The 14216-nt window shown below is 35.3% G+C and overlaps 2 protein-coding genes across 3 annotated transcripts; one reads left to right on the top strand and one right to left on the bottom strand.

The window, feature by feature from the left end:
• Nucleotides 1–6659: 6659 nt before the first annotated feature.
• LOC114562082 (cornifelin homolog A-like) lies at nucleotides 6660–9153 on the top strand. 2 transcript variants are annotated; one of them, XR_003693436.1, is made up of 3 exons: nucleotides 6660–6926; nucleotides 7793–7983; nucleotides 8089–9153. XR_003693436.1 is itself a non-coding variant. In XM_028588335.1 (3 exons), exons 1-3 carry the CDS (start codon nucleotides 7202–7204, stop codon nucleotides 8260–8262), a joined length of 372 nt encoding a protein of 123 aa, XP_028444136.1. In that variant the 5' UTR covers nucleotides 7163–7201; the 3' UTR covers nucleotides 8263–9153. The 2 variants fall into 2 exon arrangements, 1 of the variants encoding a protein (XP_028444136.1); XM_028588335.1 differs by lacking the exon at nucleotides 6660–6926 and adding an exon at nucleotides 7163–7208.
• Nucleotides 9154–9234: 81 nt separating this feature from the next.
• Nucleotides 9235–13933, bottom strand: ttc4 (tetratricopeptide repeat domain 4). The gene is made up of 10 exons (XM_028587897.1): nucleotides 13639–13933; nucleotides 13338–13455; nucleotides 13080–13241; nucleotides 12556–12633; nucleotides 12267–12391; nucleotides 12092–12178; nucleotides 11619–11854; nucleotides 11397–11481; nucleotides 10070–10152; nucleotides 9235–9435 (listed from the first exon to the last, which is right to left on the bottom strand). The coding sequence occupies exons 1-10, from the start codon at nucleotides 13747–13749 to the stop codon at nucleotides 9315–9317; spliced, it is 1206 nt and encodes a 401-aa protein (XP_028443698.1). The 5' UTR covers nucleotides 13750–13933; the 3' UTR covers nucleotides 9235–9314.
• Nucleotides 13934–14216: the final 283 nt, after the last annotated feature.

Below are 14216 nucleotides of genomic sequence, written 5' to 3'. Positions count from 1 at the left end.
TTAATGACATCAATGTACAAGACGTCTGAAATGCTTCAGGTTAAAAATGCTTCATCAGTTTATCTTCTCTTAACTGAGCAGTGGAAGTGGCAATGGTATGATAATAACTGTCTTGTAATCAAACATACAAAATGGGGATGTTTCCATTTTGGAACATTTCAACCATATACAGTTTCTCTGTGTAAATGGAATAGAGTAACATGTTGTATTGAATCTAATAATAAAATGACAGACGTGCTATTCTAAGCATGTACTGTAGTTCAGTTTTAATTTTTGAGTGAATGGATTCAGGTTTTACAGCATTTTTTTGTGTCAAGCAATTGATGACGCACAAGACGCCATTTATAATCCAAGACATTCCAAAAGACTTTTAGTTGTTTCACAGCTTCAGAGTAGCCACCGTGTCCAACTCCGTCAGGTAAGACCTTTACAGTTAGCTAATAAGACTTCTTTATCCTGTTCATCTTTAAACAGTTATGTGACAATGTAATTGCATAATGTAAAAGTTAACCTATAAAATGAAGAGAAGTGGGGTTTCTGCAGATCAAAAAAATATAGTTTTTCACTTTCTTTGTGTCGGCCACATGCAACAGTTTTTGTCAATACGCATTAACCTTACCACAAAAACAGGCATCCTTTAAATATCACCCGTGGGATTGTTTTAAGGAGCATACTGTATGAATTAATAGTGGGATATACTGTTGGATTATATATAAAAAGTCAGAGTATAGTATTTCTTAAAAATGTCATTAAAAAGTAAAAGCATAGGATGTCAAAAAAAAAGTTATAATAGACATACTATAGTATGCCATAAAATGTCATGCTATAGTTGGCCACAAATAATCATAGTATAGAATGTCATAAAAGTCATAAAAAGTCATAGTATATTATGTCATAAAAAGTCATAAAAGTCATAGTATAGTATGTCGAAAAAAGCCATTGAAAAGTCATTGTAAATTATGTCGAAGAAAAGTCATAAAAAAGTATATTAAATAATTAAAAATTCATAGTATAGTATGTTGTATAAAGCATCACTTCCCAGCCCGTAGTGGGAATTGAACATGGGTCAGAGTCTGCAGGGATTACATGCTGGAAGTCTGTTGGAACAGTGTAAACCACGGAGCCACTGTTTCACCAAGGGCTATGCAGGAAACAGTCATAGCATAGTATGTCGAAAAAAAGTCAAAGTATAGTATGTTGAAAAAAAATTATCAAATAGTCATAGTATTGTATATTGAAAAAGTCATAGTATAGAATGTTTCAAAAAATCATAGCATCAAAAAATCATAAAAAGGTCATAGTATAGTATGTCGAAAAAAGTGATAAAAAGTAATGTAGATCGAAAAAAAGTCAAGTATAGTACGTCCAAAAAAGTGATAAAAAAGTCATAGTATAGATTGTTTAAAAAAAAGCATAGCATAGTTTATCGGAAAAAGGTCATGGTATATATATATGTCGAAAAAGTGATAACAAAGTCAAAGTATAGTATGTGCAAAAAGTGATAAAACCGTAATTGTATAGTGTGTCAAAAAAAGTGATAAAAAAGTCATAAAAGAAAGGATAGAAAAGTCATAGTATGTATGTCGGAAAAAGCCATTAAAAAAACAAAGTATATGGTATGTCAAAAAAAGCATCAAGAAAAGGGCCTGGGTGTCTGTTGGAGCAGTGCAAACCACCGAGCCGCTGTTCCACCAAAGAGTTTATGTCATAGCATAGTATGTCGAAAAAAAGCCATTAAAAAGTCATAGTATGTTATGTTGAAGAAAAGTCAAGTTATTGTATGTTGAAAAATTTTATAAAATAGTCATATTATTGTATATCGACAAAAGCCATAGTATAGAATGTTTAAAAAAAAACAATATATTGAAAAAAAGTCATGAAAAAGTCAAAGTATATTATGTCGAAAAAAATAATCATAGTATACATTTGTCGAAAAATGCACTTATAAAACTAACTTTCTGTCATATTTGCTGAAACTGACGCTATGTTCAAGTAGAACACGTGTCAAACTCAAGGCCCATGGGCCAAATCCGGCCCTTCGCACATTCTGATCCGGCCCGCATAGCAATTTAGGTTCACAATACATTTTGGCCCGCCTAGTTGTGCGCCAAACCAAAAACATGGGAAACTGTTTTTCAACTTGCAATTACGCAACACTCAAAGCAAAATTTGGCAAATTTTCTGACTTTGAGACTCAGAGACACAGAAATTCCCACAGAAGCAGAGAGTTTGCATATTCAGGCTGTGAAAGAGGTTGTTGTGAGTCAGCTAGGTGGTAGCCTACTTAGAAAATGTAATCATTGTTTTGATCGATTTGCTAAATTCAAGGATGGCTTTGGAACTTTTTTGCTCACTTTTTCAGGGCTTTATGTGGACCAAACTGTAAGTGAGAAGACTATATGATACATGCAATAATTGAGTCAAAGATATTTTACTTTTTCGATTAAATAAAAGCATGTCAACAAACTACATGTCTGGGCCTTGGTGCAATTCTCTTTTTCCAGTGGGGCCCTTAGGGAAATTGAGTTTGACACCCCTGAAGTAGAACTACATGAAGCAGGTAATTAAAAAAAAGAAAATCTAGCCCCTCTGGCACCACTTACAGCCTGTAGTTCGATTTGCAAAAATCCACCGCTCCCTTTTCAGATGCACCAATCATGGCCAGGGGGGGTGACTAACTGTGTGTCAATCATTCCCTTGTGGGGGGAGGGGCTTAGAAGAAGTTTTGGGCTTTAGCAGAAAGGTGGGAGGGACTGAGAAGTTGTTGATGTTCAAATCTTTTGGCTAAGCCCTGGATCTTACCAATCCTACCTACAGCACCTTTAAGATAAATCATAGTATAGTATATAAAAGTCATAGTATATGTTGGAAAAATGATAACAAAGTATAGTATATCGACACTATCGAAACTCGAACTCATAGTACAGTACATATATCAAAAGTCATAGTATAGTATGTAAAAACTTATTTTAAGTTATTTAAAATTTCATTTATTTTGATATTTGGTGTCAAATTTGCAGGTTTTTTGTACAGACAAAAAGACACATACACACAAGAATCCACATTTAGAGATCTTATTTAATTTATTTTATTTTGATATTTTGTGTCAAACAATGTGTCTTGAACCCTGAATGATGAACCCTTAACCAGAACAATGAAGCTGGGAGTGCCTGCCTTGACAAAAAACCTGTTGACAGAACAGGAAATACAGATTTACAGGAAAGGAATGTTAAGGGAGTTAGTGTAGAAACAACATATATTCACAGATAATTTCCTCTGATAAACGTTTCTTAAACTGTTTCTTAACAGAAGCACAAATATATGACAATGGAGATCATTCATATAATTTGTCTTTAAATCACTGTTTGCATGCTTAAAAGGAAACACCAAGAGCTGACAGCAGGAAAATATTTTTTTAATGTAATTTGCATGGTCTTAATAAGACAAAAAGGATGTGCAGGTTAAAATGTCAATTACTATGTAAATTACAGAAAAATGATCAACACATGTCAGCTAATCAAAATCTAAGAATTATTGGTGACATCAATGAAAAAGAAATCACACTATTACACTCAAAAAATCCTAGTATAGTATTTCACAATAAAAGTCATAGTATAAGAAAGTCTTAAAAAGTCATAATAATAAGTTTATTTGATATAGCACCTTTTACAGACAAAGTCACAAAGTGCTTCACATGATATATTTTGTATAGTATGTCATAAAAAGGCATAGTATAGTACGTCATAAAAAATCCTAAAATAATTCATGGTATAGTATGTCATAAAAATGTTAAGAAAACTTAAAAAAAGACTTTATCTCAATGGATGTACCTTTTATGCTGCAACACTTTTAAAAGTGACATCTCTGGGTTTACTTGGTAGAATGTCTCCTTCTCCTCATCTTCAAAGTACAGCTAGAACGTGGAGAAGGGTCAAATGAGGTTATTAGGATTAAAAATGTATTATCATTTGATCTGATTCAAACTTATCATGCTACATTTTTATAAAACTGGCCTTTTTGATAATAAAATATACCTCTCGTCTGACTGCTGTACTCTTGATTAATTGTACTTATCAGAAAACAGTATTCTACATAATACTTGTGTCTACATAATATGAAATATAACTAACATAATATATTATAATAAACCTTTATTTATCCAGGTAAGTTGATTGAGAACAAATTATCATTTGCAACAACGACCTGTAGTCCTAGTATGCATGTCTTTATGGTGGGAAGAAACCAGAGCACCCGGAGGAAACCCACGCAAACATGGGGAGAACATACAAACTCCACACAGAAAGGCCCGGAACGACCTGGATTCGAACCCAGAACCTTCTTCTTCATCAGAATGTGGTCCTCTATAGTTTGCAAAAAAATACTACTTCTTATACTTAATTATTATAAGTTTAGTATAGTATATAAAAAAGTCACAGTATTTATGTCGGAAAAAGTGATAACAAAGTTGTATGTCAAAAAAAGTTATAAAAAAGTCATACTATTGAAAAAAGTCATAAAAAAGTAAAAGTATAGTATATCAAAAAGTCATAGTATAGTATGTTGAAAAAAAAATCAAAGTATAGTATGTGAAAAAAAGTGATATAAAAAGCAATAGTATAGAATGTTAAGTATAGTATATCAAAACAAAGTCATGGTATATATATATATATATATATATATATATATATATATATATATATATATGTCGGAAAAAGTGATAACAAAGTCATAGTATGTGGAAAAAAGGGATTAAAAAAAGTCATAGTATGGAATGTCAAAAATAATCAAAGTATGGTGTGTCAAGAAAGCATCATGAGTAGGGCAAGTCCAGACTGGGAATTGAACCTGGGTCAGAGTCTGCAGTGATAATTCTCCAGTTGGTTATTGGAGCAGTACAAACCACTGAGCCACTGTTCCACCAAACAAGTTTCATTGAAAAGTAAGAGTCTAAAAAAGCCGTAAAAAAGTTATAGTAAGGTTTGTCAAAAAAAGTTATTAAAAAGTCATAGTATAGTATTTTTATCTGAGATTAACTGAAAGAGTCCTGGTGAACTTCCCATTGAGCTCTGATTTCTGTGCGTTAACAGGTTCATTGTTCACTGTGTGTGGCTGAAGTAGGCCAACATCCGATGGCAGAACAAGACTGGAACAGTGGTCTCTGTGACTGCTTTGAAAGCTCAAGTACCTGTAAGAATCAAGACACATCATGCTTTTCTGTAATATCTACAATGTTATAATGTCAGATTTTCAAACAATGAGGTAAACACATTTACCTCAATATTTATTGTTGTTAAATTCTCCCCAATTTCAGGTTGCATTACTGTTGAAACATGTCCAGTTGGGTAGTATTTAGTTCAGAAGCATTTATCTAAGATTTTTTACGGTAAAAAGTGCTGCTTCGTTCCATCACAATCAAACGTTAGCCTACCGCTAACTAATAAGTAGCTGCATGTTAGCGCCAGATAGCTGTATCATATTTCCCCAATTTCGGGTCACATGCTGGGACATGTTCGGTTGTGTAGTGTTTGGTTTAGATGCCTTTATTTGTGATTTTTCACGGTACAAAGTCCTGCTGTATACTCTGTTACAGTAGCTCCAGCTGCAACTAGTAAAACAAAAGCGGAGATTCCAGGAAACATGCTGGGCAATCAGAGCAGACTGAGCTTTCTCGGGAGGGGGGCTTAAAGAGACAGGCGCTCCAACAGAGCGTCTCAGACAGAGGGTGAATACAGGAGCTGCAGTCATGGGCAGTATGAGTAAGATAAAGTGTTTTTTGAACATTAAAGCATGTAAACATGTCCTAGTACAAACACACAATACAAGTGTGAACCTGAAAATGCTTTAAAATTTCCCCTTTAAACATACAATATTATGTAACTTTCTGCCACTAGGGGACTCTCAATCAAAACAATGGATGGTAAACAGACTTTTGATGACGTTGGGAAGTTGCGTGCAATTATGGGAGTTGTAGTTTTTAGTGTTAAACACCTTCGCTGGTTAGAATTCATCTGTTCAAGGACGAGTTTACCCATTCAAGTTTATTCATGTTACGTTTAGTAATGTTTATTCATGTTATTCTAATAAAATAGCTGCAGTTTCCCCGACATAATAAAAAAAATCGCAAAATGATGCTACGTGTAGAAAAAAAGCACCATTACCATTATGAGTACTTTTTTCTGTGATATTGTATGATTTACAATTACTCCTGAACATATCATCTGGGTGCTATGTTTTGACGGAAGTTATGAGTAACGACTGTCTTATGGAATGCCATTTTATTCAGAATTAAATAAATTAATAAATAAATTAATTAATAAATACATAAATACATGAATAAATAAATAAATATGCCTTTGAAATACATCATGAAATAAATAAATGAGGCAATAAATACATAAATAATTAAATGTAATTATTTCATGGTACTTTTATTTCATAAGTCCACATTTATTTATTTCAAGAGACTTTTATTTCATAAGTCCATATTTATTTATTTCAAGAGACTTTTATTTCATAAGTCCACATTTATTTATTTCAAGAGACTTTTATTTGTATATCCACATTTATTTATTTCCGTGGACTTTTATTTCCTAATGTCACATTTATTTATTTCCCTCTCTATTTATTTCCAGTTCTTATATGCAAATCTAGGGGCGTGGTTATCAGGTGAATGGGATTTCTTTGGCAGACCAACAACAGGACAATTTTAACAATTTTCGCTATCTTATTCATCATTAAATTCACTTCTGAGAACGTTTTAGGCAAGAAATTAACTGTTTAGATTTCGAATATAGGAAGTCTTGTGAAAATCGTTGCCGAATTAACAATTTGCTTCAAAGTTTTTGGAGTTGAGAAGCTCCATAAAATGACGCGACAGCCAGCTAGCGCCTGCCGGGGCCGCTAGCTCGTCACTTGGAGAACCCAATGTAAGCTGGAGGTCTCTCAGACACACACACACACACACACACACACACACACACACACGGCCACAGCGCAGCAGGCACAGGCGGGGGAGAGAGAGATACCCGTTCTCTTCGAGAAAAATTCCCATTCACCTTGTCTCACTTCACCTTCAATGGAAATGTTCAGTTTAATGTGAATTAGAGCAGTCGTTTGCCCGCTAGCTCAATTAACAATGCCTCAGCTAATGTCGTGTCAAGCCGCAGTGGACAGAGCACCGCGAGCTGCCTGTTGTGGTGCAATGTCAGGTCAGGTCACGCCTCTGTTCTGAATGTGAGAGATAACCACACCCCCTGATTGGCATATAAGAACTGGAAATAAATAGAGAGGGAAATAAATAAATGCGGCATTAGGAAAATATGAAATAAAAGTCTCTTGAAATACATAAATGGGGACTTATGAAATAGAAATCTCTTGAAATAAATGTGGACTTATGAAATAAAAGTACCATGAAATAATTTAATTTAATTATTTATGTATTTATTGCCTCATTTATTTCATGATGTATTTCAAAGGCATATTTATTCATGTATTTATGTATTTATTCATTTATTTGTGTATTTATTCATTTATTTAATTCTGAATAAAAAAGGCATGCCATACTGTCTATGGTTATATTACGCCACTGACGGGCGACTAAAGGAAACACTCCGTGTCTGAAAATAAAATAACAGATATGGTGGGAACATTTGGGATAGTGTAAGAACACAACTCATAAAAATATATAAGTATGGTTGTTTTTAGACATTTTAATGCAGAAATGTTACATACTGTATCTTTAAAGGTCTTCTTTAGTAAGACAACTCTGTTGGTGTATCTCCGTGTTTTTCAGGTTGCTATGGTTTCTGGTGCTGCCCTTGCCTTGCCTGCACAGTTTCAGGAAGATTTGGAGAGAACCGTTGTCTCCCATTATGTGACATATGCAGCCCTGCCATATTAGCAGCCTTGGGGATACCTCTGTGTGCGGCGCCTCCTGCAGGCCTGTCCTTAAGGGCTGCCATGCGAAATAGATATGGTATCAAGGTATGATGCTTTAAAGGTGATGCATACTGGATTTCACATGAAAACTTAATTAAAATGGAAGCAATGTCGAATTAACAACAACAAAAATTCTTTGGTTCTCTGCAGGGTTCTCTCTGTAAGGACATCGCAGTTTCCTGTTTCTGCGGGTGGTGCAACTGGTGTCAGATGCATCGTGAGTTAAGACATCGCGAAAAAACTCCCATGGTCGTCAATGTTACAAACGTGAACGTGCAGCAGCCTGTTCCAATGATGATGACTCCTGTATACCAATATCAGTGAAAACCAAAGATTGAGAGTATGATGATGAATAACTTTCACTTTCTTAATAATCATGACAATTAGAGTCTAATAATTGTTGACTATCGCGTCAAATTATTTTCTGAAGTTTCTGTTTGAATTTACTGTATATATCCTAAACCTCTCTTAATTTGTTTCTGTGAAGTTTTTTCCAAGTCGGATTCACCAAACTCTCTTAAGTGCACAAACCTGAAGTAAATTGTTCAGTTCATCATGAATGTCACTTGTTGTTTGTGAGATTATATCATAAGCATAATTGACCATGTAAGGCTACCTGATACTGTTGCAGTTTTTATTTATTTCACACGGTTGAGCTTTATGTCCTCTTGTCATTAATCACCAGACAAAAACTTTAGCAGTTAGTAATCATATTAGAGAATCAAAAATTATTAGAAAATATTAATAATACAATGTTTCATCATAGGAGTCACAGACATAAAGAGTGAATGGTCTGACATGAAGTCCTATGCTACAAACCATCTTTATAAAGCAAAGCAGTCACATGACTAATATGTGAGGTGGTCAAGAGGATGTGACAACTCCGCCTGTGGATAAAGTCTAACTATCTGTTGAGAATTTTGTTCGTACCTACGATAACATTTATACATGCCACAAAATCCCTCGTATGACCCACTTAATAACAAATCTGTTCCTCGGAGTGTTTTTATATGTATAGTGCTATCTAACATTGCTAGTTTGCAGTTGTCTTTGCTGGGTCTTCAAATGTAACTTTTTGGTCAAGACACAGGAAAGAGTGTTCTATGTTGATGAGGTGATACAACAGTCGGCCTTCATCGCCACTAATTATATATCAGTTTGATTTCTTTATACCTATTCACTGTTTTGTCTAATTAAGCACTTTAATAAAGTTGATTAACGCCGTTTTCAATTTGCAGGTTTTTTGTACAGACAAAAAGACACATACACACAAGAATCCACATTTAGAGATCTTATTTAATTTATTTTATTTTGATATTTTGTGTCAAACAATGTGTCTTGCTCTTGACCACTAGAGTCATACATATTACTCATCATCATGTATTTTTCAAGGGGAAATTCAGTCCTTGTATTTTCTTTTCTGTTAAAAACTGCTTCCTGAATGATGAACCCTTCACCAGAACAATGAAGCTGGGAGTGCCTGCCTTGACAAAAAACCTGTTGACAGAACAGAAAATACAGAATGCCAGGAAAGGAGTGTCAAGGAAGTAAGTATAGAGACGACACGGGAGAAATATATTCACAGATAATTTCCTCTGATAAACGTTTCTTAACTGTACTGGATTACAGAAGCAGAAATATATGACAATGGAGATCATTCATATCATTTGTCTTTAAATCACTGGCTGCTTGCTTAACAAGGAAACACCAAGAGCTGACGTAGACGTACTGATGAAGTAATTTGCATGGTTCTTAATAAGATAGGGGCCTTATAAGACAAAAAGGATGCGCAGGTTAAAAATTAAAAAGAAATAATCAAAATCTAAGAATTATTGGTGACATGAATAAAAAAGAAATCACACTTTTGCACTCCAAAAAATCCTAGTATAGTATTTCACAATAAAAGTCATGGTATAAGAAAGTCTTAAAAAGTCATTATAAGTTTATTTGATATAGCACCTTTTACAGACAAAGTCACAAAGTGCTTCACATGACATATTTGTTATAGTATAGTATGTTATAAAAAGGTATAGTATAGTACGTCATAAAAATCCTAAAAAAATTCATGGTATAGTACGTCATAAAAATGTCTAGAAAACTTAAAAAAAAGACTTTATCTCAATGGATTTACCTTTTATGCTGCAACACTTTTAAAAGCGACATCTCTGGGTTTACTTGGTAGAATGTCTCCTTCTCCTCATCTTCAAAGTACAGCTAGAACGTAGAGAAGGGTCAAATGAGGTTATTAGGATTTAAAATGTATCATCATTTTATCTGATTCATGCTACATTTTTATAAAACTAGCCTTTTTGGTAATAAAATATACCGCTCGTCTGACTGCTGTACTCTTGATTAATTGTACTTATCAGAAAACATTAGAGGTAGACCGATTAATCGGTTTTGCCGATTAATCAGTTTTGCCGATTAATCGGCACCGATAGTTGATTGGTGGAACTATCGTTATCGGCAAAAATCCATACCGATAGTTTTTCCTGGTTGCGTCCGTTGCCGGAGCGGCTGAGAAGTGCGCGCTGTAATTCATTACACAGTACACGAGAGCTGAGAAGGGTCTGCTGGCATCATGCATTACAATACCGGCCTCTAGAGGCTCTTTCTAGCCTTTACAGGTGATCTTCTATCCAGCCTGGAACTTGTGCCTTTTTTTCGGAGTTGTTGAGCATTAAATCCAAACTGTTACATCCAAGATTTATCCACTTGATGTCCATAATTCATCATATTTTCAGTCATTTCTGCCGTTAACTCCGTGCTACCCATAGACAGTAGTTGCTACTGACAAGGGAATCTCCCATGATGCCTTTATGTTTTCAACCAATGGGAAGGCAGGTCCATCACACATTACGCCTTATATGGGCATCCAAGTGAGAACAACGAGTATAGTGGGAAAGATAGATCCCTCTAGGTCAGAGATCGTCTGTTACCGTTCTAAACCGACAGTTTAACTGTTTTTATTTGTTATTTATTACTTTTTGTTTCAGTTTGAATGAATGTCTTTTATTGACTTCAATATTTATATTTATTTTATTTAGCATGTTTTCATGGTTCAATACAGTTTTTTTATTTTTATAATAAAGTTCAGCACTGTTTTACTTGGAGTGTCATGTTTGTTTTTATCCAGTATGAATTCTAAATACTATCGGTCGATTAATCGGTTATCGGCAAATACGGCCCAACTTAGCTATCGGTATCGGTAAAATCCACTATCAGTCGACCTCTAGAAAACAGTATTCTACATAATACTTGTGTCTACATAATATGAAATATTAATGTATTCACTTCATCAGAATGTGTCCCTCTATAGTTTGAAAAAACAATACTATTTAATATACTTAATTATTATAAGTTTAGGGATGCAGAATATAATAATAAAAATTATACCGTATTATTCACGACATTTCTTGCACAAAATTATATTTGATGTACCTAAATAACATTCATACCTGCAAATTTTGTGAGTGGTATTTTCTGTCCTCGTCCCAAGGTGGGAGTTCTTCTCCAAACATGACCGCCAGGTGATCCATGAAACTGAACAAAAATAAAAAAGAGACCGACATATTGGGATTCTGATTAAAGACCTCCTGACATATTTTGACATATGAAGTATCCCGCAGAAATACAACAGATCAAGACAAATTTGGGACCAAAAGAAGGAGTGAAGTTACCAGTTGTTTTCGCAGAAAGCAGAGATGAAATCAGTCTGCCGGTGTTCTGGATAGAGGAAGAGAACAGGCCAGTGCAGAGAGCGCTGCTCATCCAGGAAGACCTGAGCCCCCGTGACCTCCTGAGAGCTGAGGCCGTCCAGGCTCAGCGGCGATAGCGCTGCTGAGGAGCCTTCGTCCTCACTGTCCGAACAGCGCCGACGAGGCTTCGCCGACTGGAGGAGCTTGATGCCTCGATCCTGCGTAAAGCACACAAAAATATATCTGATCATCATTTGAAAAAAATCAGGCTTATTGAATATAAAATAAGTGTCAGATTTGACAAATTGTTTCAGGTATAAAATTGTGATTTTCAAAACACAAATGCTCATACAAAGTTCCACAGGTTTGATGCTTAACTGAGAGCATGTTGTAGTTTCATTTTCCTCTCAGTTTAAAAAAAAAAAAAAAAAAAAAAAAAAAAAAAGGATGCTTACCTTTATAGCAGCCAGAAGAGCTTCTTTCTCGCCATGCAGCTTTTTTTCTTTGATCTTGTTCTTTCTGGCATCTCTCTCTGCTGCTCTCTGAAGCACAAGAAACAAACAGGGCTTCGGGCTTGACGGAAACCAAAACCTCCACCTTAAAATTGCCTGAACTCTTTAGAGATTGTACCTTGTGTTTATCTGCTGCTGCTCTCAGCTCCTGCAGCTTCTTGTCAGTGGGATGGACCTTGAGTCCCTCATCACACCACTGGATGGCCTCTGCAAAGTTACGCAGCTCTATACAGCTCTGAGCCCCTGCAGAAACACACACAAGATATGTATACAGGATTGTTTTACTGTCATAATTCTAAGCAACAATTTAACTTTCTCATTATTACCATGTACTTATGCTAATATTTAAGAATTTCTAACCACATTTACTGTGATATTATAGTACAAGGTATGCTTATATTACATACCTCTAATCAAGGCTTTAAGGTGGTCTGGCTTAATCTTTTTTGCAGCTGCAGCATCGTTCAAGGCAGAGCGCATGTTACCTGTGTGACATAAACCAGAAAAAGATTAGGATGAAATTAAGCAAGAAACATATGCAGATGTTTTTACAGGGAAAATATTATTCTGTGACATAAGCACTTGGCTGCACTTCAGCTGAGTACACTACTATATTTGATTTCATATTATATTCCTATATTTTAACTGCTGCAATCTTATGTCTTAGATTCTACTTAGATTTTACATATGTGACTTTCTTTTTTATATGAGCATTGTTAAGAGGGAGCCTGAAAACTAAATAATTCACTGCCAACGACTGCTTCACTGCAATTGTTGTGCATATGACAATAAAGAACTTAAACTTATACTTTGTAAACCACCTATTATTTATATGCATAACGAACCATATGTCTGGTGCACGCAATACATGCCATGTCTTAAAAATCTGCTAATGTATCTGTATGGCTGGCATGTTAATAATAAATCTTACCCAGGTGGAAGTGCGCTGCTGCCCGGTTGGTGAGCAGGACAGAGTTGAGGTCCTCGTCTCCACATTTCTTCTTTAACCCTGCTGTGTAGGACAGTATGGCCTTCTCGTATTTCTTCTCTTTGAAAAACTCATTGCCTTCATCTTTCAGGGTCTTTGCTTGCTCTGGGGAGGAATGATTAACAGATTTTCAAGTCTACAAAAGCTTGTTTCACTGACAACTGCTGTTTCAAAAGCTTGAGGGACTGGTGGCCCACCTACCTTCTGGAGGTCTATCTTCATCATGGATAATGGCCTGAAGACAAGCTAGTTCTGGGTATGTGTGTGGGTCAATCTCTTCAGGGGCTGTCTTCATGAACATGGGTACTTTATTAAACTCCTGAATGACACAAAACAGAGGGTCACTGCGGATGGACAGACAATGCAACGCTACCTCTATCAAAGTATCGGTTAGCTTGCTGGCTAACAACAACAACAACGACATTAAAGTTAACACAGCTCATTTCCGTATGACTTTCTCTTTTAATGTTGGTAACCGATAGCTTCTACATGTTAGCGTTACCTCTTCCCAGTTGTTTTCACTGAAGCCCTTTTGATATCTCTGGGTCTTGAATTTGTCCATGAACTCGTCCATGCCATCGTCGCTGTCATGTTGCGCCTCAGAGGACGCCATTTTTGGATTAAATATGTGTTTGAAGCGCTGTTTTTTATTTTATTTATAAATTATCTATTAACTATGACATGAGATTACTGCCCCCAGCATCATCCGTAAAAACGTTAACTTGTTTTCGCTAAGCTTCTTGTTTACACATGTGCATGGGCGGTAAGACGTGTATAAAGATCCGTGCGGAAACATAGTACCGATAGTTTAGTTCCGACGTCAAAAAACTGCCAGAGATTAAATAGCTATAATACATTTGCTCATGTGCTGTAGAATAATTACAAGCAATTTAAAGGTAATTTGTCTTTACTTGAGTATTTCAATTGGATTTATTTTGTATTGGTAAAATAACGTGATGAAAAAGAGAGTGACATACATAGAAGATAAATAGGATACTAGACATATTGGACAGTATTTCCATTTTATGCTTCCTTTTAAGGAAATATTGTAATTTTGCTCCACCTCATTCAGATAACCGC

The sequence above is a fragment of the Perca flavescens genome, chromosome 9 (assembly GCF_004354835.1).
Source record: "Perca flavescens isolate YP-PL-M2 chromosome 9, PFLA_1.0, whole genome shotgun sequence".
Lineage (NCBI taxonomy): Eukaryota > Metazoa > Chordata > Actinopteri > Perciformes > Percidae > Perca > Perca flavescens.
The sequence above is the reverse complement of the archived record's forward strand: the minus strand, read 5'-3'. Positions and strand labels throughout refer to the sequence as shown.